This window comes from Acomys minous (genome assembly GCF_964271855.1).
Source record: "Acomys minous genome assembly, chromosome: 3".
Classification (NCBI taxonomy): Eukaryota; Metazoa; Chordata; class Mammalia; order Rodentia; family Muridae; genus Acomys; species Acomys minous.
Window position 1 is genome coordinate 141,523,155 of NC_140485.1, and position 24,320 is coordinate 141,547,474.

At 42.5% G+C, this 24,320-nt stretch overlaps 1 protein-coding gene across 1 annotated transcript in view; it reads right to left on the bottom strand.

Annotated features, from left to right (window-relative positions):
* Positions 1 to 1,178: 1,178 nt before the first annotated feature.
* The window catches only part of LOC311593551 (uncharacterized protein), a 303,384-nt gene continuing 280,242 nt past the window's right edge, over positions 1,179 to 24,320 (bottom strand). The window contains exons 6-7 of the mRNA XM_084774924.1: positions 12,988 to 13,142; positions 1,179 to 1,301 (exon numbers count right to left, since the gene is read on the bottom strand). Coding sequence (XP_084631050.1) covers positions 1,226 to 1,301; positions 12,988 to 13,142 — 231 coding nt within the window. The 3' untranslated portion in view covers positions 1,179 to 1,225. The remainder of the gene's footprint in view (positions 1,302 to 12,987; positions 13,143 to 24,320) is intronic.

A 24,320-nucleotide genomic window follows, 5' to 3' on the forward strand; every position in this document is an offset into this window, starting at 1 on the left:
AGCAGAGAGCCACAAGAACAAGGACACACCCATCCTTCCTCTGCTTTGTCTCGCTGAAGCCACAGGCTGCCCACAGGAGCACCGCACACATGGGAGAGGCTTGCTTTCCTGCGCCGGCTGATGCGAATGCTCCCGTCATCCCGGGTCAAGGAGCACGCTCCTAGCTATGCTCAGAAATGCAATCTGGGTTCTCGGTGTCCAGTCAAGTGACACACAGATCACACGGCCACCACACAGCTGTTAATGAGGAGAGGTCTCTGGGATGCAGGGGCTGCAGCTTTTGGCCTCTTGATGTCATACACCAAGATGGGCTTGAAGTTAACTATTTCCCCATAATTTCCACCCGAACACAACAGCAGCCTCGTTTCTTAATGTTTTATGTCCTGCGGATTCTTTTGTTTTTTCCTTCAGATATAAACTCAGCATTTGTTCAAACAAAGGCCCCTGTTCGTTCTGATTAAGATTTCTTTCTGCAGTGTAACTGCTCTCATTAGCTTACTGCTATTTAATGAAAAAGACAATTGCAAACTCACTGAAGTGATGATCATGGGGTTTGCGCAGTCTGAACATTCCTCAATACACTCTGTGCTGGTTTGAAATGAAATTCCCTTTGGAATTTCTTTCTTTACTCGTGTGCGTGTGTGTGTGTGTGTGTGTGTGTGTGTGTGTGTGTGTGTTGTGTGTATGCACATGCAAACATGCACACACATATGCATATATGTATGTGTATGGATGCATATGCCCTTGTATTACAACCTTGGTTTTTGTATCCTCAGACATGTCCCCCACCTTCCTTACGAAAGGGTCTAGAATGTGCCCAGACCTTGCCAAGTATGGTCAGCAAGCCATGCCTGGCTTTTTATGTGGGTACTGGACATTGAGCTCACATCCTCATGCCTACAAGGCCAGCACTTTACCAAGGGAGCTATTTCTCCCGCCTCTCTCATCACCTCTTCCCTTACATCATCATAAGGTTGTTGAGGGTGGAGTTTGGTTTCCACTGTATGGCCTGTTCTCTGCTGGGCTGTCCATGCTGGGCCATCCACGCTGGGCTGTCCATGCTGGGCTGTCCATGCTGGGCTGTCCACGCTGGGCTGTCCATGCTGGGCTGTCCATGCTGGGCTGTCCACGATGGGCTGTCCATGATGGGCTGTCCATGCTGGGCTGTCCATGTTGGGCTGTCAATGCTGACTGCAGCTGCCTGTCTACAGTGCATGGCATTTCTCTAGTTATGGCAAATCTCATATGACAGCCTGAGGTGTGCTATAAACAACACATATGTGCTTCGTTTTAATTCTTTCCTAGTTAAAACAAAACAAAACAAAACAAAACAGTTTCCCAGTATTAACACGGTGCTTGGGTCTGGATGCCAACACCTCAGCCCTTGCCTCTCAGCTTGCATTCACTTTCAGATTGCATTTACATGCATGGCATAGACTTTTGGGGCCTCTAAACTTGTCCGCTTTCATGACAGAGTATTTCATTATTGTAGATGAGACTACAGTTAAGCATCAGGAGAGCAAATGCTATTCTCAGTCTAGCAAAAGCAGACACAACCACACCTCTTGCAAACCTCAATACAGAGGAAAGGTCTTGTTTGAAGCCCTGACCTGTTTGCCCCTGAGCCAATATTTGTCTTAGTCCCTAGGAGCTGGGACCACAAACCCTTACAGAATGGAATTCAGACTGTATGAGAAGTTTATACAGATAAAACCCTGAGTTGCCTATTACAAGCTATCGTAATTTCACATGGAGTCTGACTGTTCGTGCTGAGGACCAAATTTGCTAAACTGCTAGCAGGAAGCACAGTTACATAGCTATGTAACTGTCGTGAGTGGATGTGACTGACAGGTACACTCTTAACTGACAGTGGCCACAATGAGTACAGCTGTCCCTTACCTCACACAGTGTTTTATTTTCATCGCCGATTCTCTTCCCTGATTCTCACTGGAACATTCCACACTATTTCCTGCTACGTGCTGGCGTATGGCTAGTCACCCATCAGTGTTGTCATCGGTGCATGTTACCTCATTAGAGGTAATAGATTGTGGCAAATTTTGACGATGAACTGGACACGTTCCCCCAGGTCCTCCTCCCATTCTATCATGATTACTTGCACTATGCAGAGAGAAATGATTTCCTTCTTTTTAATTTTTAATTTCTTTTATCTCTATTGACTGTGGGAGTAGTACTCTCCAGGGGGAGGGGTCAAGGCTGGTGGATGCCTGCCATGTAAACACCTTGAGATTGCCTCTCTTCCTTCCTCATCATAGCTTCTAGAGGCTTCTCTTCACATAGGATGGAACACACAATGTGGAATGTTAAACATGAATTAGTACAAACAAGAATCTGTGTAGCTCTGAGGAAAGCAAAGGGACCCATCTATTTCTCTTTCATTATACACAAAATTTTCCATCTCTTCCTGCTGGTCTCCACCAGCTCTTTGTTAATTCATGAACATGTTAAGTTTATCTGTAATTTACTTACAAATTGATTAGTAAAAATACTCATATTATGTCCTTGTTTTCCTTGTGCTAAAATAAATTAACATTACAAGGGAGAAGTCTTTCTAAAGGAATTGCCTTGTTTAAATTAGGCAATAAAATTGGCTTTCTTAATAGCCATGCAATAAACACAGACTGCTTTATAATCTGCCAAGTGCCCTCACGTATAATACTGTATCTTGTTCCCATGTTGGCTCTGGGGACTGAGTGCATTTGGCGTGCTAGGTCTACAAAAGAAGATCAAAGAAGAGTGGGTACATTCAGTTCCTAAGCTAGTGCTGTGCCGATGACTGGACCCTACAGTTTGAGATAGTTCGTGAAGCAAGCCTTGCCTGTATCAGCTCTTCAGATATAGCCCTTCACAACAAATGCCCCTTCTCTTTTTCTTCCTCCTCTTCTTCATCATCTTCCTCTTTCTCCCACTTCGTCTCCTCTGGTCTCTCTCCCCCTCCCTTCCTCCCTTCTCTTCCCCTTCTCCCTTCTCTTTCTGTCTCTCCAATTCTGTATGTGTGCTGCACATGTACCTGTGGATGTTGGTGTGTGCACATATGTCTGTGGTGCATGTGTAAATAGACACTTGTGACTGTAAGGCATCAATGTTGGAGGCCTTTCTTTATACCTGAGGGTTTTCTTTTTTCTTTTTCTTTTTTGACTCTCACTGAACCTGGAGATTGTCAGCCAGTCACTGAGTCCCAGTGGTCCTGGGAACAGAACTCTGGTCCTCTGCAAGAGGAGCAAGCTCTCCCTACTCCCTACATCCTCACTACTGCGGAATAAGCCTCAAAAAGCAGCCCATAATATTGTCCTATAATGACAATATTTTTGTGCTTAAATGCTAAAGGTGTCTGCTGCCATGTCTGAGGATGTAGGTTCAGTCCTTAGGACTTACATGGTGGAAAGACATGTGTGAGTACTGGAAAGCTGACCTCTGACCTACAAAAACATACCTTGGCACATGTACACATACATACAAAAAACAAACAAGCAAGCATAAGATAAAAAGCCAGTGTTTCAGAAATAGTTCAGTTTCTCCCTCAGCTTGAGTACACGGGCAGACTCTGAAGGTGAGCACCAGGGGCCAAAAGCTGTGCCATGCAAGGGCATCATAATTAATTGGTTTATTCTCTGTGGTGACTGTGGTGGACTGAGACCTGCTGCAACCACTGTGGAATCCTAAGTGGCTACGGCACTTGACTGCTGCAACAGGAACAATGAGGACAAAGTGTGGGATGGGTCTTCCTGTGATGTACTTAAATACTTGCCCATGAAAAAAGGCAAGCTTAGATTTCAACTCAAGTCAGGGTCTGAGAACCAGGGATCCGTCAGCACAGCTCTTGTAGAACTCGGTTATTTAGCTAATACCACTGAAACAAAACACAAAAGTAAATCATATGGGTGGATGAAATATGGGGCCAGCTGCATTCTGCTCTGCCACCTTTAGACTGTGAAAGATGGGCATCCTTTGATATAAACAGGACTCTGATATGTTAGCAGATGTTAGTACCCAATTTAAATGGACCACTTAACTCCCTAAGCCTTTGTCTTTATAGCCTGCCTATTGGTAAGAGTTGGGTATTGAAGTCCCCCGCTACCACTATGTGAAGGGCAATATGTAATTTTAGCTGTAATAGTGTTTCTTTTATAAACCTGGGTTTCCTTCTGTTTGGTGTTACTGTTCCTTGTCTGTAGAAGGAACTTGCATCCTGTGTCCCAAAAATCCTGTGACAACTTGTCTGGGGCAGACAACTTGAGTGGTATCTTAGTTAGGGTTCTATCGCTATGAAGAGACACCACGATCATGGCAACTCCTATAAAGGAAAGCATTCCATTGGGGCTGGCTTACAGTCTCAGAGCTTTAGCCCATTATCGTCATGGTGGGAAGCATGGCAGTGTGCAGGCAGACATGGTGCTGGAGAAGGAGCTGAGAGTTCTATATCTTCAGGCAGAAGTGTGAGCCACACTGAATGTAGCTTGAGCATAGCGGACCTTAAAGGCTACCTGTAGAGTGGTGCACTTCCTCCAACAAGGCCACACCTCCAAATATTGCCACTCCCTATGAGCCAAGCACTCAAACACATGAGACTATGGGGGTCATGTTTATTCAAACCACCACAAAGAGGACACTATCTAGCTATAGGGCATTTCCTAATGGTGTAACAGAAGAGCTGTGAATACATCCTAAAGGTCCTAGAGGAGGCAAGAACCCTGATGTGGCCAATTTTATGGATACGGACATATTTCTGGGAGGGACGGCCGGTATTTCTCTGGTTCAGTCATCTGGACCTGTCTCTAATAGCTTGCTTCATTGGTTGACTGAGACATGACCTCTACTGCCACTTACACTTAATGAGGTCAACACCTTCCTAGTATGAGAGAGAAGAGGGAGTCTGAGGGGAGATAAGTACAGTTCACTGCATTTACAAAATCAGGGCACACATGCCTACCGCCCTAAGAAGTAAACCTTAATTCAAATGCATAGAAAGGTTGAAAGTCTAAAGACGTATACTGTGAAACCATCAAAAAAAAAGTCCACATAGTTTTATGGGTATCATGGGTGATTTTCTAGCAAGAAGCAACGTAAATGGTAAAAGGTGACCTTGCAAAACAAATGGTCAACTAGAAAAGCATGGTTACTCTTAATTTATGTACTTGTCATATTCCTTTGAAACACATCAATAGAAAAACTCACAATACACAGGAAAATATTTCAATTTATTTCAGTCTGTAATATATCAAATTTTTGGACAGAAATCAGTAGAGTTTATTGGTTAACAGATCTGTTGTAGTCAATGTGTGCAAACCACTGCATCCCAATATTAAGAATACAAACTCTTTTCTAGCATGTCTAGAGCATCCTCCAAAATGCAACCTGCTGTGAGACTGGACATTTTAATAATTGTCTTTGTTTCATTTTTTTTAATTGAAAACAGATTTTAATACAAGACATTCTGATTATGATTTTCTTTCCCCCAGTCCTCCCCAGCTCTTCTACTCTTTTCCATCCACCCAAATCTATACCCATTCTTTCTCCCTCTCTCTCTCAAGGGGATACAGACATGAATCTAAAAAATAATAAAATAAAACTAGATAAAAGAAACAAACAAAAATAGAGCAAAAGGTAAAGCAAAGAAACAGAAATAGAGCTGCAGAGACACACATTCACAAACACAAAGCGTCATAAAAACACAAAACCAGAGACTATAATAAATACACAAAAGGCCTGTACAATGGTTTTTAAATAGGGGAAAGGTCCTAATAAGGCATTATGACCAAAGAACTTCCCAAAATGCCATTCATTCTGTGTTGACTATGTAGTGTTGGGCATGGCTTCCTGCCTTTAAATGCAGTTTGTATACCCAATGAGACTTTGTTGGAGAAAATAATTTTTTTATTTATAAGCATCTATCAATTGGAGATAACCTCTGGGTTAGAGACATGGGCTTTCTCATTGTCTCCTCTCAGCACTGGGACCCCAGGAGACGCAGATCCGTGTAGGCCTGGTGTCTGCTGCCACAGTCTCTGTGAGTTCACTCTGTGTCTGTCCTGCTGTGTTTAGAAAGCCTTATTTCTTTGACATCCTCCAACACCTCTGTCTCTTACAATCTTTCTATCTTCTCTTCTACAGAGTACCCTGAGCTATGAGGGAAAGGGATTGATGGAGACATCCCATTTAGGATTGAGTGGTCCAAGGTCCCTCCTTCTCTGCGTATTGTCCATCTGGGCTTGAGTTTTGTGCAGAGTATTAGATATGCATCCATTTGCATCCTTCTATGAGAAAACATCTAGTTTGATCAGCACCATTCATTGAAGATACTGTCTTTTTTTCCAGTGTGTATTTCTATCTTGCTTCACGACCAAAACTCACGTGTCAATTGATGTGTGCACTTGTGTCTGGGTCTCCAAGTAAATTCATGTATGTCTTTATGATAAGATCATGTTGTTTTTCATAGTACAATTTGCTTCTCTAACTTCGTTCTTAGTCCACGTGCCATGTGTATGCCATGTGTGTGCCATAGAAGGGCTCCTCATTTTTGTGTGTCCCTCCCATACACTTTTGATGTGCTGATCTGAGATTATCTATTCTTTGTGTTTTCTTGGGTGTGGTTAAACCTCTTCAGGTTGAAGTTTTTCTTCTATCCCCTTCTGTGGAGCTAACTTTAGAAATAGACATGGCTTACATTTGGTTTCATCATGGAGCATCTTTCTTTCTCCATCTTTTGGAATTGAAACTTTGCTGAGTATTATGATCTAGGTTGGCATCTGTGCTATCTTAGAGTCTGCAGCACGTTTGTCCTGGCACTTCTGGCTTCTAGAGCCTCCATTGAAAAGTCAGGTGGTATTCTAATAGGTCTACCTTTATATGTTACTTGCTCTTTTCCCTTCGCAGCTTTTAATATTTGTTCTTTTCTCTGTGTTTAGTGTTTTGATCATTATGTGTCTTTCTCTGGTCCAGTTTATTTGGCATTCTGTATGCTTCTTGTACCTTGACAGATACCTCTGTGCTCAGTGCAGGGAAATCTTCCTCTGTGCCTCTGACCTGGGTTTCTTCTCTTTCTTCTTGGAGAGTGTGTAGTGTTTGTGACTTTCCAGGTAGGGAGCGCTTCTGCATCACTGCTAGGTGTAGCCACTGAGGGCCCCAGTAGAACAGGTTTCTAGGTGTTGGGAGCAAACATGCTGGAATGTCAGTGAGCTGGAGGTGTGGGAGCCTGAGAGGGTCCACAGGGGAGGAAAGCTGGGTCTGCTCTGAGGATCTGTAGAGTGCACAGAGAAGAGACAGAGAGAAGACAGGTCCCTGGTGGTGGTCTACCGTGGGACTGGGGATGAGACTGAGGAATTGGGACTGGAGGATGGGAACGAAAGTGAAGATGGCCTATCTGATCCCTTGATCAGTGTGGACAGTGGGTTTCCAGAGAGAGAGAGAGAGAGACTATCTTTGCTTCTTTTGTGACAGAATCTTGCTCTGTTAGCAAGGCGGTCCTCCAAACAGTAATCAACTGTCTCGACTTCTAAGATGCTGAGATTACAACCTTCTACCACCACATCCGGCTTGTAGAGTCTCCAAAATCACAAATATTAGAACAATAACCACCACAAAAGGGGAAAAAAAAGATAAAACCACAACCATGTATTGAGATAGAGCAGGTCCCAACACATGGTGGGAATTTGAGCCACTGACCTCCCACAAGGATGATGGAATTAGCACGGGTGGAAAATTAGGTGGAAATGTAACTTCAGCATTCTATTGATCCTTGAACTGATAAGTTTTGCAAAATAATTGCGATGTGAGCCCCACCATTATTATTTGGTTTTCGAAGTTAAGGGTTAAGGAAGCTCCAGACAGATTGAGCTATGGACACAAGACTCATTGTCAATGTTGATTTCCACAAGAAAAAAGGAAATTCCCATCAGGTGATAGGATAATGAAGGGAGAAGGGAGAATCTAAGAACCATTGGGCATATGTTATAGTTAGGGTGACTAGTACTATGACAAAACAGAAACTTGGAGAGAAAAGAATTTGTTTTGCTATGCTTCCCCATCCTTGTTCATCACAGAAGGAAATCAAGGCAGGAACCCAAGCAGGGACCTGGAGACAGAGGCCATGGAGGGATGTGCTTACTGGCTTCTCAGCCTGCTTTCTTATAGAACCCAGGACCACCAGCCCAGGGACTGCACCACCCTCAATGGGCTAGGACCCCTCCCACCAATCCCAAATTAAGAAACTGGCCTACAGCTAGATCTGATGGAGACATTTTATCAGTTGAAGTTCCCTATTCTCAGGTGACTGTAGCTTGTAGCAAGATAAGATACAGCATATGTATGTAATGTTGACTTTAATTATAACCACCACTGGTAAACAAACAAAAACAACAACAACAAAAAAGTGATGAAATAATCTTAGCAAGATCTTCCTTTTATATTGTGGTATAACAGCTAATAATTAAACCCAGGATCAGACTGGAGACAAGATTTTCACCATGGCTATGAGAGAAGCCACCAAAGCAAGCCTACAGAAGTGAGCATGGGACAAGGTAGTGAGCTCCTGTGTAGCTAGGCAAGATGACATGGTTGCTTCCTCTCTGCAAGGCACCTGGGCTTATACAGAGACTTAAGAATACAGTTTTTAAATTGCGTTTAAAATTCCAGAGGCAGGCAGTTCCATACACAAAATAGTGTGGTCGTTATTTTGACGTCAAAATAGCAGGGGCAGTCATAATTAAGCATCTCTACGTCTCTTGTCTAACTGAAGAAACAGCACCACGTATAACACTGAGAGCTGGGAAGCAGAGAACATGGGATTTTCATTTCTGGCTGGTAGGTGTGTAAAACGTGTCAAATTCTCTCAGCAATGACAACAATTGAGAAGAATGCAAAAATTATACCTGGCGTTATATCCATTTTCAGGGACACGTGCTCAGGAGGAATAAACACACATGTAGGAGAATGTCTGTGTAGCTTAATTCACAATAGCATAAAATGGAATCCTTCAAATGTCTCAGTTGGAAAGCTATAAGCATACTGCAGTGGGCTGCTCCTTGGCAGCAAAACAGAAGATCTGTGGGCTGTGTACAAGAGTGCGTGCCTAAAGCCTGTGGCGAGAGGCAGTGCCAGGGACTTTTTCAACCAGTCCTGAGTGCTGTAAGTTGGTTCAGGGAGTGTGGGTGTGTCGTAAGTAAACACTAAGAGGCAAACACCAGCTTTGCACATTTTACTTTACATAAATTATACCTTGATGAATAAAACAGCAAAAACAGCAAAAACAGAAAAAAAAATCTTACAAGGCTAGTAGACAGAACTCTGAGGAACTTTTTGCTATGTCTATGCATGTGTCGTATGCGTGTGCGGTGTAGAACCATGTTTGTGGAAGAGTCACAAGCCTGTGCACATGCAGAGGTCAGAGGACGATGTGGGGCTCCTGCTCTGCCACTCTTCATCTTACTCCATTAACATAGGGTCTGTCACTATATTTGGAGAAAGGCAGGAAATCTCAAGGACCCTCTTTTCCCCATCCCCACCCAATTCTGGAGTTACAGGCACATGTGCAACCGTGCCTAGCTATCTTCTACAGGTGCTGGAGACTTGAACTCAGAGTCTTATGCTGATCCATCTCCTCAGCCTTCAATAAATTCTTATCATAGTTAACACAATGGTAACTTCTAGAACGGAAGACCAAGAGTACATGCAATTACTGGTGTCCTAGCCGTGTTTCTCAGAGTGCCACTTGGATCCCTGATAGAATGTAAGGCCATGTCTATGTCACTGTCCTCTCAGGGAGCAACAGTGCGCTTTCTTCCTCGTCTGCCTCCATTTCATCCTGGTCATAAAAGAGCCACCTCAGCACCAACATTGGCTCTGTATTAAAGTTTAGAAAAGATTTGTTAGGATACATCCTGCTTCTTGGAAAATTAAAATAGTTTCTTAAATCTCTACAAAAGACAACAGTCCAAGGTCCAACTAGCTGGATAGTTAGGCCTTGGCGACAAAGAATGGCAAAGCATTCAGGCTGAAACCCATGGACTGTGAAGCAACAGCCAGTTATAGCACAAGACACTAATTGTATCACTGACTAATTTATTAATTTAGCAACTCTGTCTCTTCTACCAAGAGAGTTCTTTCCACTCGTGTTATTTAGATCCACATGTGGGAGTGGCCATTTGTACTTATTACAAACAAAGTGAACATGCACCCCCAGTGTTCTCAGCAGCAACTGAGGCCATAGATCAAGACCCTCCACCCCCTCATTCCCAGATGAGTCTGGGCATCCTTCTCCTGTCACCCCACCATTCCTGGTAGGTTGGGACTCAGTGTGCAGCTAGAAGAGTGTCTTGTCCTTGGTTTTGCAAGCTGTTCCAGCATGTCCTGGCAGCTTTGCTTCTGTGGCCGCAGTATGCCTGAGCAGGTGTCTCAAAGGGAAGCTGACACAGAACTCTGGTCAGATGTCAGCATAGTGTTCTTCACCTCAGAGATGCTATGAGGAAAATATTTAATTTTTTTCTGTTGTTTTAATTGAAAACCTCAGGTCATTCTATTTTACCAATGAAGACTTGGGAGCCAGATACTGTGGTGGAAAACCTGCTAGCTCAGAGAGGCAGAGAAAGCATCCAGCTGACCTTCCTTCTCAGCTCACATACCAGTGGAGAAGCTCCCAAAGGCTCACTAGCTCAGCTGACTGCCCAGGAAGAAAAGACCAAAAACAAAACAAAAACAAAACAAAAAACAGGATCAAAGGCTTGTTAGCTCAAAGCCCAAAAAAGCCAAAGGTCAAGGAGCTGAGGAGCTCAAGAGGTAGACAGCCAAGAGTCTACAAGCCTGAGAGCCAAAGAGCTAAAAGCTAAAGCACTAAAAAGACCTTCTACTTCTACACACTCAGTGTCTTAAATACCCCTCAACTCAAAGTCCTTCCTGCTCTTTAATCCCTGCCAGCTGGTTTCTTGCTCTGCCTCCTGACCTAGGGTTAACTTTATTAAACCCTGTGTACAGATTAAAGGTATGTGTTAGGGCTCAACCTTGCTTAAAAAAAAAAAAAGACAAGGTTTTACAGTTCACAGTCTCAGGGATCAAAGGCAGGTTTTTATGGCTCACAATCTCAGGGATCACATTGGGATCAAACATCCTGCAACAATTTCCCTTGGAATAGAAAAATGTAACCAGGTGCCTGACACCCTAGCATCATGGTCCTTCTGTTCTACAGAGCCATCGCCAAGTAACGCAGCATCTCACATCAGTTGAAAAATGTGCTCTAATGTTTTATTCTTCACGTTGGAAATAGTATGTCAGAATAGAAAATTAACCATGAAGACAGAGTGCGAACAGGGAGGGAGCAACGAAGGTTGTTCTAAAACAGAAAGAAGGCCCCAGCTCATCTCTCTGTGACCCTAAGTCCAGAGTCCACCACTCTCCTGGCTAAGGCCTCTGTGTGGTGTGGACTTCAGTTCTCTTTTGCCCTTTGTCACTTCCTTTCTCTCCCTTTCATTTCCTTCCACTTCTTTCCTTCTCCTTCTCTTCTTCCTTCCTCTTCCCCTCCCTAGGATCTCCTGTAGCCCAGGATGACCTCAAGTTCATTATGGAGTTTCCAGCCTTCCTGCCTGCCCATCTTCCAAGCTCTGGGATTACCAGATTCACCCATGATGCTAAGCCTTCACCAGTGAGTGACACCACCGGCTGGACTCTGAGGGAGCTGTAGCTCAGCAGCAGTGTAAGCTACCACCAGAATTTTCTGGTGTGTCTCAAGAAGACTGTGAGCTGGGTGACACTTGAACTATTTAATTGTGAGGCCAGTACCATGCTACATCACTGTGCCCAGTTGACTGGAAAGTTCCAGGGTCAGTTTCCCTCCAAGGCATACTTTGGATCCGGGTCACCAGGGACCTTGGGAACGGGGTCTAGTATCCTCTGTGCTAATTCACTTTTCACAGTGAATACAACTGAGAAAAAACTCCTGTGGACACTGAAGGTGACTGTGAGGGTTTAACTCTGTTTCCCAAGGGTAGGTGTCAGAGCGTAGCAGTTCCCGGGAGGTGGGTGTGGAAAGGTCGAACTTAGCTGCACTCCACTGTCTTGATCCCACCTTGAAATATGCCAAGTTCTGCACCAAGAGGGATGCTAGTCTGGGGGTGACACAGTGGGAAACAGAGAGAGAACTTACACTTTGACTGTTACACACTCGTTATAAAGATAACCCAGCAACTTTCTCCAAAGGATTCCCAAACCACAGAAAACCCAACTCTTCTATCCTCAGTACGGAAGGAGAAGAACATAGATGATACTGGATACAGAGATGGTACCAGATACATAGATGATACCCAATTCAGACCACAAAGGCCTGATGCTGACCTCACAACAGTGCCACAGAGAGCGGCTCTTACTGGCTCCACAACCATAACAGTAGATTTCAAGTTAATAATACAATTTCCAGTGTAAGGATTTTCAGCAGTTGCGGAATATCCTCTGTGGCATTAGAAGTAGAAAATCACTCGACCCGCTGAATCACTAATGGCTCTTGGTTCCCAAATTCCAAATGCAAATGTCAAGCTGGTATTCCAATTGTGAAGCTAATTAGAAGCTGTGGGGTTCTGGTGTTCAGTATCTGAAGGTTCAGAGAACTAAATCCCATCTACAAAAGCTGGTTTAATATCGCTGTTCAAAGAAAAAGATTTTTATAAATATTAAATAAAATGCCATTTCGAGACAATCTAAACTAACAACGTATAAGTAAATGCAATATTTCGAGAATGCCTTCGCAGCCATTTAAGCAGAAAATATGCCTATTACATCTGTTTATTCTGGAGAAGAGCATGCATGTTTTGTGACACATGTGTGGTGGTTACAGGACAGCTTGTAAGCAGTGTGTTCTCTCTGCCTTATGAGTCCCGGGACCATCAAATTTGACGATATGCACCTTTACATACTGAGCCATCTCCTGGTCCCCAAATATGTTTATTAGATAATTATAAAGATATACTAGGGTCTAGAAGAAAGGCTTACCCATGAAGAGCACTGAGTGGTCCTCCAAAGGACCCAGACTCCATTCCTGGCATCGGCATTTGGTTCACAACTTTCTCTTGCATCAGTTTGAGGTGATCAATGCTATCTTCTGTGCATGCACACAACATACAAACATATGCAGGCAAAACTCCCATCTGCATAAAAATAAGCATAAAAATTAAAAAGATGATTCTAAATGTTTTATATATGCATACATATAATATTACATGTGTGTTCTTCTTTGGCTGTCACATAAAGAAATCCCACTATTTTAATTTTCTTACATTTGTAGTAAACGATGAAGCATTAAGTAACTATGAACATTTCAGAAACTGATTTACGTAACAATAAAATATCACAAAGGAAGAATGGTTTCTTAGTCCATAGTTTTGTCACTGTGGACATACACATGCACAGTTTATAACAGCTAGTGGTGGGTATGCAAGGACATCTTAGTTATGAAATAATATAAAAGAGGAAAATTATACTATCTTGTCTTGATGAATTATAATATTAATGCCTTCAGTGGCTACCTAATAAGTAATTTCTTGATGATCTATTGTTTAAATTTTTTAAAAAGACGATCAGTAAGACAATGTGACACAGCAAATAAATCGTTATTCTAGTGTTTTTATAGTAATTGCTTAAATATAGAACATGCAACACATGAGAAAATACAAATGAGACAGTGTGTTGTGAATATACAATATTTAAGTACTTGCATTCATATTTTTCAAGGAATTGCAGATTTGAGACAAATTCTCCTAGATTGTTCACTAGGCAAGTGTCGGTTGGGAGGGGAACGCGCATGCATACCCACATAGCCATGCATGAAGATATCCTGTATAAGTGCTGGGGTGGCTGACAAAATACCGAAAGTTTTGTTCTCCATTTCTCCCTCTATTTTACGAATATACCACATATTTTTTAATCATGTATGCCATTTTGGAGGCCAGTGAGACTACTACAAAGAAAACTTGGCAACTGATGGGGTAAAAATAGTTATTTCTGCAAAGCAATTTCATAACATACTGTGAGACTGATAAATATTGAACATTTGACCAGTGCTTTTCCTACTGAAGAATTAATTATAGCATGTGAAAAAGAAGGATGATTATGTGCCAGCAACTTAAAGTAGTATTTAAAGAAAGTCCAGTCAGTAAATACATTACTGAAAATAATTCACAAATTTTAATCAGAACTCTTAATATGTGCATAGTTACTCCTCTATACTTTTTGATTTACAGACATTTAACCATAGTTACTTCTCTATACTTTTTGATTTACAGACATTTAACCAGAGCAAAAATAAGCCACATGCATCCAGATGCTGGATATAAAGCTGCTTGCAGTAAGTAAAGAAAGAAAAAAAGAAGAAAAAGAAAAAAAAAGTATTTCTATGATGTTTTCAAAGTAGGTTTATATTCAGTTTTTAAAAATCAACCTCTCTTTGCTGATTGAATAATATCATTTTTTGCTGACACTGAGTGATGTTTTAATCTACTACAAAATTTTGTGAATATTAAGAGGTGAAGAACATTTTATTTAAGTGGAATTTTCCACAGTATGTTTTTATTTAAAAAATAATTCTATGGTATCTAACTCCATTGCTTATCTTTTAATATGGGTACAATTAATAAGTATAGATACTAAATCCAAACATAAAGTATTTGCTTACATCCTAACATTTGCTCCATTGGAGGAAGTGCATGTGTGACACTGCAAATTTGGCTGAGAAGCCAAGATTAGTGGCCTTACAGGTCCCCAGGGCTAAACCTACTGTTCCTTTCCTGCTAAATGGATACAGTATCTGTAGGCATAAGCTTATTGTGTAATCTAATACTGATTTCTGTACCCCTCCCCATATCTGGTTGCAATCCTTGTTCTGAGAATCTCCTGTCTCAATGCTATGTAAACAGTACTCCCCAATTGTTTCCTGATGTGGCAATAAAGGAGCTTACAGCCAATCACTGAGCAGGGGAGAGAATAGGGCTGGACTTCCTGCCAGCCAGGAGGATGAAGTAGGAGATTCAACCATGAGAAAGAGGTCAAGAAAACATCAGGAGAGAGGAGCTGGAGCAGGAAAGCTACAAAGTATCACTGAGACTTATGCTGGAAGGAAGCCAAATTAGTTTAGAGGGTTAAGAATAGAGTAACAACTGCTCAGTTACTATGTTGCAAAATTTATTATTAAACACATATAAAAGATTCTCTGTTTCCTGGTAAGTGAAGGCTTTCGTGGGACATGCCCGTTGGGCTAATATGCAGATATAAGTGAATATATACCATTTGAGTCTTTCTGCTTCTGAGTTAACTCACTCATTATGATCATTTCTAGCTCAATCCATTTATCCACAAATTTTGGGAATTCCTTGTTTTTAATAGCTGAATAGTATTCCATAGTGTATATGTACCACAGTTTCTTTATCCATTCTTCTACTGAGGGACACTTAGGCTGTTTCCATGTTCTGGCTATTATGAATAGGGCTGCTATGAACATGGTTGAGCAAATTTTCTTGCTGTGTGCTGGAGCATCTTCTGGTTATATTCCAAGGAGTGGAATAGCTGGGTCTTGAGGAAGCGGGACTCTAGAGGTGAGATTCATGAGAGAAAGGCAAAGTAGAAGGACCCAGAGGGACCTAGGAGCCGACAAGTAGAACATTATGATAGGCAGATTTGGGCACAGGGGTCCCACTCAAACTAGGCACCAGACAAGGACAATACAGGCGGTAAACCTTAAACCCCTACCCAGATCTAGCCAATGGACAGAACACTCTCCACAGTAAAGTAGAGAGTGGGATATTATGTTCTCACACACTCTGGTGCCTCACCTCTGACCATGTCCCCTGGATGGGGAGACCTGATGGCACTCAGAGGAAGGACAGCAGGTTACCAAGAAGAGACTTGATACCCTATGATCATATAGAGGGGGAGGTAATCCCCCTCAGGAACTGTCATAGGGGAGGGGAATAAGGGGAAAATGGGAGGGAGGGAAGAATGGGAGGATACAAGGGATGGGATAACCATTGAGATGTAACAAGAATAAATTAATAATAATTAAAAAATGGAAAAAAAAAGATTCTCAATTATTTGTCTGATAGCCAGGTTAAGAGAGAAACCAAACACAGTTTTATAAAAATAGCTTTAATAAATATCAAACTCCCTTCTGAATTTATTTCTCTATACACAGACTAGTACAGCTTTCAGACCTCCTCCAAGAAATTTCCTTGTGCAGTGGACAGTGGCTGACACAGGAACTCAAAACTGGTTCAAGTTCAGCAAACAAGTGACTGTGGATGGCTCAGTCACAAACGGAAGATCTATATTCCACTTCTCCCTCAAGGCTCAGGGACTGTCATGGGAAGAGGGTTTGAAAAGGTTGTAAGAGGCAGAGGTCAGGAGGACTGGAACAAAGTACTATCTTCTTCCTGGACATGACAAGGCCCTGCAGTCATGAGAACACATGTGCTTACCTGCACAAGATGGAGCCGATAAACTTGCCAGCATGAAGGACAGAGACACTCATGAACCCTCGAACCCTAACTGAGGTGCTGTGGACAGCTGATGGCTTCTGGGGAGGGAGAGTTTGTTTTCCTTGCGATTGAGGCCCCTAGTAGGTTGACCACACTAGTGTGCGTGGTCCAATTCCCTGAGGTGCAAGTATAGCACAAATTTTTTTTTCTTTTTTCTTTTTTTTTTTCTTTCTTTTTTTTTTTTTATTAATTTATTCTTGTTACATCTCGATGGTTATCCCTTCCCTTGTATCCTCCCGTTCTTCCCTCCCTCCCATTTTCCCCTTACTCCCCTCCCCTATGACTGTTCCTGAGGGGGATTACCTCCCCCTCTATATGTTCATAGGGTATCAAGTCTCTTCTTGGTAACCTGCTGTCCTTCCTCTGAGTGCCATCAGGTCTCCCCCTCCAGGGGACATGGTCAAAGGTGAGGCACCAGAGTATGTGAGAAAGTAATATCCCACTCTCCACTCTACTGTGGAGAGTGTTCCGTCCATTGGCTAGATCTGGGTAGGGGTTTAAGGTTTACCGCCTGTATTGTCCTTGGCTGGTGCCTTAGTTTGAGCGGGATCCCTATGCCCAAATCTGCCTATCATAATGTTCTACTTGTAGGCTTCTAGGACCCTCTGGGTCCTTCTACTTTGCCTTTCTCCCATGATTCTCTCATCTAGAATCCCACTAGAATGTCCTCTCCTCTGTCTCAGTTTCCTGGTAAGTGAAGGCTTTCGTGGGACATGCCCCTTGGGCTAATATGCAGATATAAGTGAGTATATACCATTTGAGTCTTTCTGCTTCTGGGTTAACTCACTCATTATGATCATTTCTAGCTCAATCCATTTATCCACAAATTTCGGGAAGTCCTTGTTTTTAATAGCTGAATAGTATTCCATAGTGTATATGTACCACAGTTTCTTTATCCATTCTTCTATTGAGGGACACTTCGGCTGTTTCCATGTTCTGGCTATTATGAATAAGGCTGCTATGAACATGGTTGAGCAAATTTTCTTGTTGTGTGCTGGAGCATCTTCTGGATATATTCCAAGGAGTGGAATAGCTGGGTCTTGAGGAAGCCCTATTCCCATTTTTCTGAGATAGCACCAGATAGATTTAAATGGCCATCCTACCAAATGCAATCTACAGATTCAATGCAATCCCTATCAAAATACCTACACAATTTTTTAAAGACATTGAAAGTTCAATTCTGAACTTCATATGGAAAAACAAAAAACCCAGAATAGCTAAAACAATCTTGTACAATAAAAGGTGCTCTGGAGGAGTCTCCATACCTGATCTCAAACTGTACTATAAAGCAATAGTAATTAAAACAGCATGGTACTGGCACAGCAACAGGCTGGTTGATCAGTGGAATCGAATCGAAGACCCAGATATGAATCCACACACATATGGTCATTTGATTTTTGACAAAGAAGCTAAATCCATTCGATGGAAAAGGGATAGCATCTTCAACAAATGGTGCTGGTCTAACTGGATGTCTATGTGTAAAAAAATGCAACTGGACCCATATTTGTCACCTTGTACAAAACTCAAATCCAAGTGGATTAAAGACCTCAACATAAAACCAGAGACACTAAGTCACTTAGAAGAAAAAATGGGAAAGAGCTTGGAACATATTGGCACAGGAGACAACTTCCTGAACAGAACACCAACAGCCCAGACATTAATGTCAACAATTAATAAATGGGACCTCATGAGGCTGAGAAGCTTCTGTAAGGCAGGAGACACTGTAAAGAGAACAAAGCGACAGTCTACAGACTGGGAAAAGATCTTCACCAACCCTAAGTCTGACAAAGGTCTAATATCCAAAATATATAAGGAACTCAAGAAATTAAATACCACCAAACCAAATAACCCAATCGAGAAATGGGGCATGGAACTAAACAGAGAATTCTCAACAGAGGAATATCAAATGGCTGAGAAACACTTAAAGAAATGCTCAACCTCCTTAGTCATCAGGGAAATGCAAATCAAAACAACTCTGAGATTCCATCTTACACCCATCAGAATGGCTAAGATCAAAAATTCAAGCGACACCACATGCTGGCGAGGATGTGGGGAGAGAGGAACACTCCTTCATTGCTGGTGGGAATGCAAACTAGTACAAGTATAGCACAAATTTGAAGTTGATAAGGTCTTAAATTCAAGAAATAGAACACGAATTTAGGGGCTTGGATAGAGGGTCCGGGTAGAAGAATAGGGGCAACATCTGGGGTTGAATAGAATTCAAACATATTGTATGAAATTCCGAGTTATTGAAAATATTTCTGTTAGAAACTAAAAAAAAAAAAAAAAAAAAAAAAGACTGTAGGTACCAGTATCAAAACCCCCAGCTATAGGCACTTTGTTTCTTTTCTGAGATGACAACTTACTTTTCCTAGCTGGCTCTCCAGACAGTGAGCTTATAATATAACGCAATCAAACCATCCCAACGTTCCTACCTCAGGATTTTGACCCTCTCAGCACTGAAGACATGGTATCTAGCACTGCTTCTGCTCCATGGGAAATGTTAAAGGTATTTATGTTTTTAATTACATGGGTTAAAAGCAGAAGCATGTAGCAATTTAAAGTGAGGTCTGAGTCTAAACTTACAAGCTGTGACGGACCCTTGCCCGAGAAGAAAGGGGGAAGTCAGGGTGTGTGCTGCATGTACAGTGGCTCCACGTAAACCTTGGCCTTTGCTGAACACAGTTCATCATCCCTGAAGGGTTGTAACCTGGTACAACCTCTCCCCTTCCAGGAACATCACACCTCCTGTGAGGTACCCTCAGTGTATCCTGCACTGAGGATAAAATGATGCGAACCTGTCTTCCGAAAGCAAAATGTAGCCTAGGAAGTTGATGAAAGTTTTTATCACAAGTTGCTGCGTTTGTGCATGCATACGTACACATCATATATATATATGTATATGTGTGTGCATATATGTGAGTATAAGTGTATATGCATATATATGTATAAATATGCTTACACACATATAGACACTAAAGAATATATGAACTGTGACTTTCATGGAAAGGAACAGCTAGGACATCCTCTGAATGCTGTCTCTGGGTCACATGACTATATTCCACATAAGCTGGGGCTGGAAGCCACTCTGCATACTGTTATCTGATGAAAATCATTGTACATTAGTTAGAAAGCAGAGCTGTTTATTTAACATTCGAGATGTCTATTTACATCTTCCTTCAGTTTAGACAAACATCATGGCAAAATGTTTAAACAGATTCTATGCCAACACTGTGTTATTATTTATTCAAATATGAATGCATCACTCCAGGCCCTTAAGAGGTCCCTAGGGACATCTTCTTCACAGATGGCCCACGTCTCTCTCCATCCACACAGCAATAGTCAACCACAAAGCGCCGTGTGGCATCTGGCATGAAGTTACACCCACACCTTCCCCCAGTCCAGGTTTGCTCAATAGCCATTGCTGCAGTGTTGTTGAACCTCTCCTGTTTTTCCCTGTCTCTGACACAGTGCAAGACTTTTAAAACAGTATTGACGGCTTCAGAGAGTATGTGTTCTGAATTACTGTCATAGCTATTTGCCATATGGAGAAATTCAATGTGCAAACACATACTCCATTAGCCTTGGAGGTGAGATCATCCTGTCAGCCTACATAGCACACGAAGAAGCTTCTATGAACAGGGTGCTCCTTCCCTGAAGGCTTGACTTCGGACTGTAGATGGCTGAGCACAGCCATGTGAGCTGATGCACCAGGTGTGTTCTGTTTTAGTACAGCAAACCAGTGCATTTTCACTATTCTCCTGTCCTCCAGTTGTCCACAGTACACGCCACCATCATAGCGGAGATTGTGAATGACCAACATCTTTGGTCATTTTGCGCTTCTCACTTTGAGCTATTGAGTGTTGCTATGGTCCTTGAAAAATAAACCTAGTCCTTCCGCTGCCTAGTTGCTTTCTGTGTTATGGCTCATGCAAACACAGCCAGTTTTTCCTCAGATCTTTCCTGTTACTTTCCAGTCATTCAAGCCTCTCAGCTCTCCAATGATGCGTTTTCCTTTTCTGATCTCTTCCCACACTACCTTCTAACATGAATATGGCTGATGATTCTCACTCCCCATTCTCCAAGTGACCTCTGTTACACTGAGTGACCCACTTAATTTCAGGCCATAGGTAGATGGATGGATGGATAGATAGATAGATAGATAGATAGATAGATATTGAAGGGCTGTAATTCATACTTTTAAAAGTATTTTATAAGTAATTTATACCTTTATACTTAATTCTTGTTCATTACTTTCTGTAACTGATTTCTGTCCATTGCTACCCCATGCCAGGGCAAGGAGATGAAACTTTTCTTTGGCTCTGCTCAGCACTATAGGCACAGTCGCTGGATCCAGAACAGTGTGGGTTGCAGAACAGATACTCAATAAAGACCTGCTGAGATAAAGACTTATCTCGTATATTCCTCTACCTCCCCAATAGGGGAGGCTCTTCTGGAAGACGCAAACAAATGAAAACTGCTAAGGCAGTCCTGCCTGCCATCTCCATGTTTCCTAACTCAGGCTGTGAGTTCCAGCTACATGAAGCCAAATCCAGCCGACCCATGCCTTCTGTGTGGCCAGCCATCTCTCCTCTGTCTCTTAGAAAGGACAGGGATGCTGGCCTCCCATGTCTGAAGGGCATACCATGGCACTGTGCCGTTTCTGAGTCTGGGAGCCCTTGCACAGGAGAGGCTACTGTACCTCGGAGGACAATATTCTGTTCTCTCTAAATGCTTCCCAGCGAGAGTGAGTGGAAGTTATCTGACGAGAGCTCAGTGGTGACTTCACACCGCAGTGATCTGACCGCCTCCACCCTATCCTTTAACCAGAGTGAAATGCTGATAACTTCACGGCTGCTGATAGGAAACACCACATTAGTCTTTGAGGTCAGACAAGTTAAGTATCCTGGGACTCACCCACATATGCTCACTCCATTTCCCACGGGCTGCACTGCCTACAGTTAGAAGTGGTTCAGATAAACCTTCACCGCTGCAGAAAATACGATCCCAATAAAACTCCCCTGCCAGCCGCCCCACAGCAAAGGGTGTTTTTCATTCCCAGGCAGAGCATTTTGTAAATTGGAAGTGTATCAGTGGCAATTATCAAGGAATGGCTTCTAAAATGCTCTCCTTCCTGCACAGTCTGGCAATCCTTCTTTCAAAAAGACATTAACCAAAAGCGACACTCTGGAAATGTCACTCGGAGCACGCGATTGAATTAATTTATTTGCTTTATGATATTTTACTGTTAGTCATGTCACCGACTCCCACTTTATCTTTTGTCTGCTCGCTTAGATAATGCCCTATCTGCCATAAGCCCCAGGGAGGCTGACTACAGCACCTTCTAAATACACCCTGCTAATAGCAGCTGGCCTGACTACGCATTGCAGGTTTCATCCAAGCACTTGGCTTCTACTCCACTGGTCAAGTTTTTGTCAGGTAGAACCAGCACTGTGCAATTAATCTGCAGGTGAGAAACAGAGGCAGCCTCATATGCATGATGAAGAAGTCCACAGCAGGTGAAGTGCTCCTCCTTAGGGCATTGATAAGATGAAAGACCATAAAGGAGATTCCCCTGTGTCTAGCCAGTGTCTTTTTCTGAGCTTATAATTTATTTATAATTGGACAAGGCAAACCAAGAAAAGAAAAAGAGCCCCAAGAGAAGGCACAAGAATTAGAGTCCCATTCATTTGCACGCTCAGGCATCCCATAAGAAGCACTAAACTCAAAGCTGTAAGATACACATGGAGGACCTAGTGCAGACCCAAGTTGACCCTGTGCTCGCTGCATCAGTCCCTGTGAGTCCATATGAGCTTTAATCAGTTGGCTTAGAGGACCTTGTTCTCTGACCCTCAGAGGAGATGGCCAATTGGGACCTCATTTCCACTCTCCTCCATTATTTGGGGACTTCGCTAGAATTGTCTTCATGTATTTCATGACATTTTTACTGTATCAGGTTTGCTTACTGCCCCTCAAATGCCTGTCCATTGTAGCTGTCTCTCCCCGCATTCCCGCCCTTGGCTCTACCTTTCCTGACCCTCTCGACCTGGTCCTTCTGTTTCTGTCCCTTCACCCCAAGTCCATCCTTAAAGCATCTCCCTGCCTGGGGGATCCATGCAGCCCACCCTAGTCCTCTCCTCTGTGTGTAGCTAATTTCTCTGGTACTATGGATTGTAGCTTGGTTGTCATTTACATAACGGCTAATATCCACATATAAATGAATACATATCCTAGCTCTCTTTCTGGGTCTGGGTTAGCAAACTGAAGTTTTGTTTTGTTTTTCTGTTTCCATCTATTTGCCTAAAAATTGCATCATGATGTTTTATTTAATAATTGAGTGCTACTCCATTGTACGCATGTACCCCATTTTCTTTATCCGCTATTTTGTTGAGGAACATCTAGGTTGTTTCAAGTTTCTGGCTTTTATAAATAGAGCAGCAATAAGCATGGTTGAGAAAATTTTGTTACGCTAGAATAAAGTGGTCTTTGGGTATATGTCTGTGAGTGCTGTAGCTGAATCTTGAGGTAGATCAATTTCCAACTTTCTGAGAAACTACCATATTGATTTCTGCAGTAGCTGTACAAGTGGCACTCCCACCATCAATGGAGGGGTGTCCCCTATGCCACATCCCTGCATTTCCTGATGGCTAAGGATACTGAATATTTCTTTATTTCTCAGCCATATGAGTTTCCTCCATTGATAATTGTCTCTTTAGATCTTCATTCCTATTTAGGGTTTGGGGTATCTAGTTTCTTGAGTTCTTTATATATTTTGGGTATTAGTCTTCTAACAGTTGTGGAGTTGGTTAAAACCTTTATTCATTCAGTAGGCTGCCACCTTGTCCAAATGATGGGGTCCTTTGTCTTACAGAAGTTTTTCTGTTTTATAAAATCCCATTATTAATTGTTGATCTTACTGCCTTTGCTAATGGTGTCCTGTTCAGAAAGTTTTCTCCTGTGCCAATGTGTTCAAGGCTATCCCCACTTTTTCTTCTACCAGGTGCAGTAACTATAGATACCCGCACAAAAAACCTTCATAATTATTAATATAAATGTTTGCTTCTAGCTGATGAAATTTGCCATTTGTTCATCCATAAAGCAGTGGTTGATGATGTGTCAGGCTTTTCACGTGCTGAACAGTGAAGAAAGTCTTGTTCATAATTCCTCATCCACTGCTTAGAAGGCCAGTCCCAGAGTCGGGGCTCTCGCTTATGAGTTCTCACCATAGTTGGAGCCTCCTTTTTTTATATTAGGTGTGATGGTAAGATCTCTAGCTTGGGCCAATTTTACATTCCTTACTGGGATATTTCATGGACCAGAGACCAGTCAGCCCACTGCTGTATCCCAACCCCAGGCACTTTGGCATCCTCCCTGCACATGTCTGCTCCTGCTCCCCGTGGTCACTCCACAGACACTGGCTAAGTGCCTGTTAAAGCGTGGGTCTAGATTGTAAGGATGTAGGAAGGATTGTAAGAGATAAGAATCCAGCCTTCATTCTTTTTTTTTTTGACTTGCACATTTACTGATGACAATGTCTGTTGGTGTCACTTTCTGCTTTTTAAAATCTTATTTATTTACTTTACAGCCTAATTGCAGCCCCCTCCTGCCCTCCCAGTCCCCCGACTCACACATAGCTCCCCCCTATTCTCCCCTCTCCTTCTCCTCAGAGAAGGGGAAGGTGCCCCCAGGGTACCAACCTGCCCTGGCACATTGAGTTGCTGCAGGAGCCTTCGTTGTCATCCCTTGCCACGTCTACCTTCATCTCCTCACGTAAGCTCTCATGTAAGAGTCCTTACATTT